The following is a 2,456-nucleotide window of genomic DNA, read 5'->3' as shown; positions in this document are numbered from 1 at the left end:
TAAAATAAACTTTCAGTTCCAATTTAAGAGCGCCGTTTTTATGACTATTTGCTCTTGTTTACACGATTAATGTTCGCGTCTGTCGCGCGGTGTTTCATTTGAAGCGTCGGACAGCGAACACCGGAAGCGCGAATCTGTGAGGAACTTCCGGACAAAATAAAGGTCTCGTTTAAAATCCGTGTCCGTGAGGACCTTTTAGACAAACTAAAAGTCTCCATTGGATATTTCATGTTTATAAAACATGCATCCTGCATTAAACAGCGTGCTTGTATTAATGTTATCAAAGTAAAACAGAGTATCACTGAAAGTGTTTTAAAAAAAAAAGTTCTCACTGACAGCTGTGTGTCACACACGCGACCGGAACTGCTGCAGGGGGAGTGAATGTTTCCTGTCGGGCAGTTATCGGTGTGACGCGGCCGCAGTGTGTCTGATGCAAGCGGAATGAGTTAAATCACCAACACAAAACGGTGCGTTTATTTATTCTTCACTGTTATTTGATGCTGAAATGAACATGTTATTATTACCGGTGTGAGCGCTGATAATGAGTGATTTCAGATCGATGTTTTAATGTTGACATGCGTCAGGCACATTTATCACAATATTACTAATCACATTCACATCATTACAGGTGAAGATGTCAGATTTGAGCCCGATGGACCTGTACGAGAAGCTGACAGCTCAGGGAGACACAGTGAGGTCTCTGAAAGCTCAGAAGAGCCCCAAAGTGAGTCTGACACTGAAATAATAATGCTCTTCTGATGGAGCTTTCATGACATGCGATGTGATTAATAACATGATTATTTTGTCGTTCCTCAGGCTGAAGTTGACGCGGCGGTGCAGCAGCTGCTGCAGATGAAGCTGGACTACAAGCGTCTCAGCGGTCAGGACTATAAGGCTGGATGTCCGCCGGCGGACGGTGAGATGGTGGTGGATAACGGAGCAGTGCCGGAGGACGGAGATGATCAGGTGGATCCGTGGAACGTCTCCTCTAGCAGCGCCAAAGGAGTCGACTACGATAAACTCATCGGTCAGTTGATGTTGTTATCATCATTTCAGTGCATCCGTGGAAGATCTGCTGCAGGTCTGATTTCATATATGACCTGTGATGAATAATGCATTAACGAGGTTGTTCTGCTGCTGGCAGTGCGGTTCGGCAGCAGTAAGATCGATCAGGAGCTGGTGGACAGAATCGCTCGAGTCACGGGAAAAACACCGCACCGTTTCCTGCGCAGAGGAATCTTCTTCTCACACAGGTGCGACTGAGGCTTCATCACACACCAGCACGCTACATCACAATAACACACGGAGAGGAAATAAATAAATAGTGTATTAAAATAAATAATTACAGAGGAAAACGATTTCAAGTTGTTCTTTCTCTTTGGAGTGTTACAAGCTGATTGTGCATAGATAAGATCCCTGAAGTTGCAAAGACTAAAGTCTCAAAACCAAAGAGATATTCTTTATCAAAGTTAAGACTCTGCCACGCCCCCCTAAAACGGCTCGTTCTAACACGCCCCCACATATCTACCTCACTATGTGGGAATATTAGCATAATGCGCCCAAATGTGCACGCAAAGAAAGAAGGCGTGGTTTCAGTAACCGCAGTTAGAGTTGAAGCAGCATGTCAGGGAGACGCTGTGTGTTTCTAGACGAAAGCAATAGCACTTTATTTGGCCTTCCGAAAGTAGATGCATTTAGGAATCTTTAAGATTACTTACAACAGAACAGCAATGCATTTTATGGACGACCGTTTCGTGAAGCTAGGAGAGGAGGTCATTCAGACTTTGCTATGACAATCAGAGCAGACTGCGCTTGTCGGAAGGAGGGGCTTTGTAGAAAACGAAGCGTTTGAGAGAGGCGGGGCATAGAGGACCTACAATAATGTACAGTATTTGAAAAATAATGTGTTTTGAACATTAAAGCATGTCAACATATTCTGTTACACAAAATACACCAAATAATGATCTTTAAAAAAGCATCATATGACCCCTTTAATCTAAATATATTTTTTAAACATTTATTAAAATAAATAAAAAAAAACTTAAAATAGACAAAATAGTAATATAATAGTACAGTTCTATAGGGAGTAGAAAAAAATGACATAATAATTATGTAACCCAATTTAAATAAAATAATATTTTAGTAATATTTAAATAGTAACATTTTACCCTCATTAAGAATATTTTTCACAGTCTAAATTGGGTCTATATAGTTGTAAATGTACAGCTGTATTAAATGTGTGTGGCTCACATGAGGATCACAGCGTCTGAAAGCTTGAACGCCTGTGGTCTCATCCCATGTTTGTGATCCGCAGGGACATGCACCCTTTGAATGCTTTTCATTGGTTAAATATTTGTAAAACCCACAAACAGACATGACGATGACCACTAGCACCGATTTAAAATAATAATAACGAAATATAATAGAGATAGTTTTTGATCAATTTCCACAGTGGT

General features: G+C 40.9%; 1 protein-coding gene across 1 annotated transcript; it reads left to right on the top strand.

The window, feature by feature from the left end:
* The first annotated feature begins 383 nt into the window (after window positions 1-383).
* LOC107568495 (tryptophan--tRNA ligase, cytoplasmic-like) lies at window positions 384-1,292 on the top strand. The gene is made up of 4 exons (XM_016254462.1): window positions 384-467; window positions 629-724; window positions 817-1,027; window positions 1,145-1,292. Exons 2-4 carry the CDS (start codon window positions 635-637, stop codon window positions 1,261-1,263), a joined length of 420 nt encoding a protein of 139 aa, XP_016109948.1. The 5' UTR covers window positions 384-467; window positions 629-634; the 3' UTR covers window positions 1,264-1,292.
* Window positions 1,293-2,456: the final 1,164 nt, after the last annotated feature.

The sequence above is a fragment of the Sinocyclocheilus grahami genome, unplaced genomic scaffold (genome assembly GCF_001515645.1).
Source record: "Sinocyclocheilus grahami isolate Dianchi unplaced genomic scaffold, SAMN03320097.WGS_v1.1 scaffold1250.1, whole genome shotgun sequence".
Lineage (NCBI taxonomy): Eukaryota > Metazoa > Chordata > Actinopteri > Cypriniformes > Cyprinidae > Sinocyclocheilus > Sinocyclocheilus grahami.
The sequence above is the reverse complement of the archived record's forward strand: the minus strand, read 5'-3'. Positions and strand labels throughout refer to the sequence as shown.

Excerpts from the sequence above, each read along its gene's own strand:
- LOC107568495 (XM_016254462.1), top strand. The coding sequence starts at position 635 with ATGTCAGATTTGAGCCCGATGGACCTGTACGAGAAGCTGACAGCTCAG. Across the intron at positions 725-816 it reads AAGCTCAGAAGAGCCCCAAA|GCTGAAGTTGACGCGGCGGT; the intron begins GTGAGTCTGACA and ends GTCGTTCCTCAG. Across the intron at positions 1,028-1,144 it reads CGACTACGATAAACTCATCG|TGCGGTTCGGCAGCAGTAAG; the intron begins GTCAGTTGATGT and ends TGCTGCTGGCAG.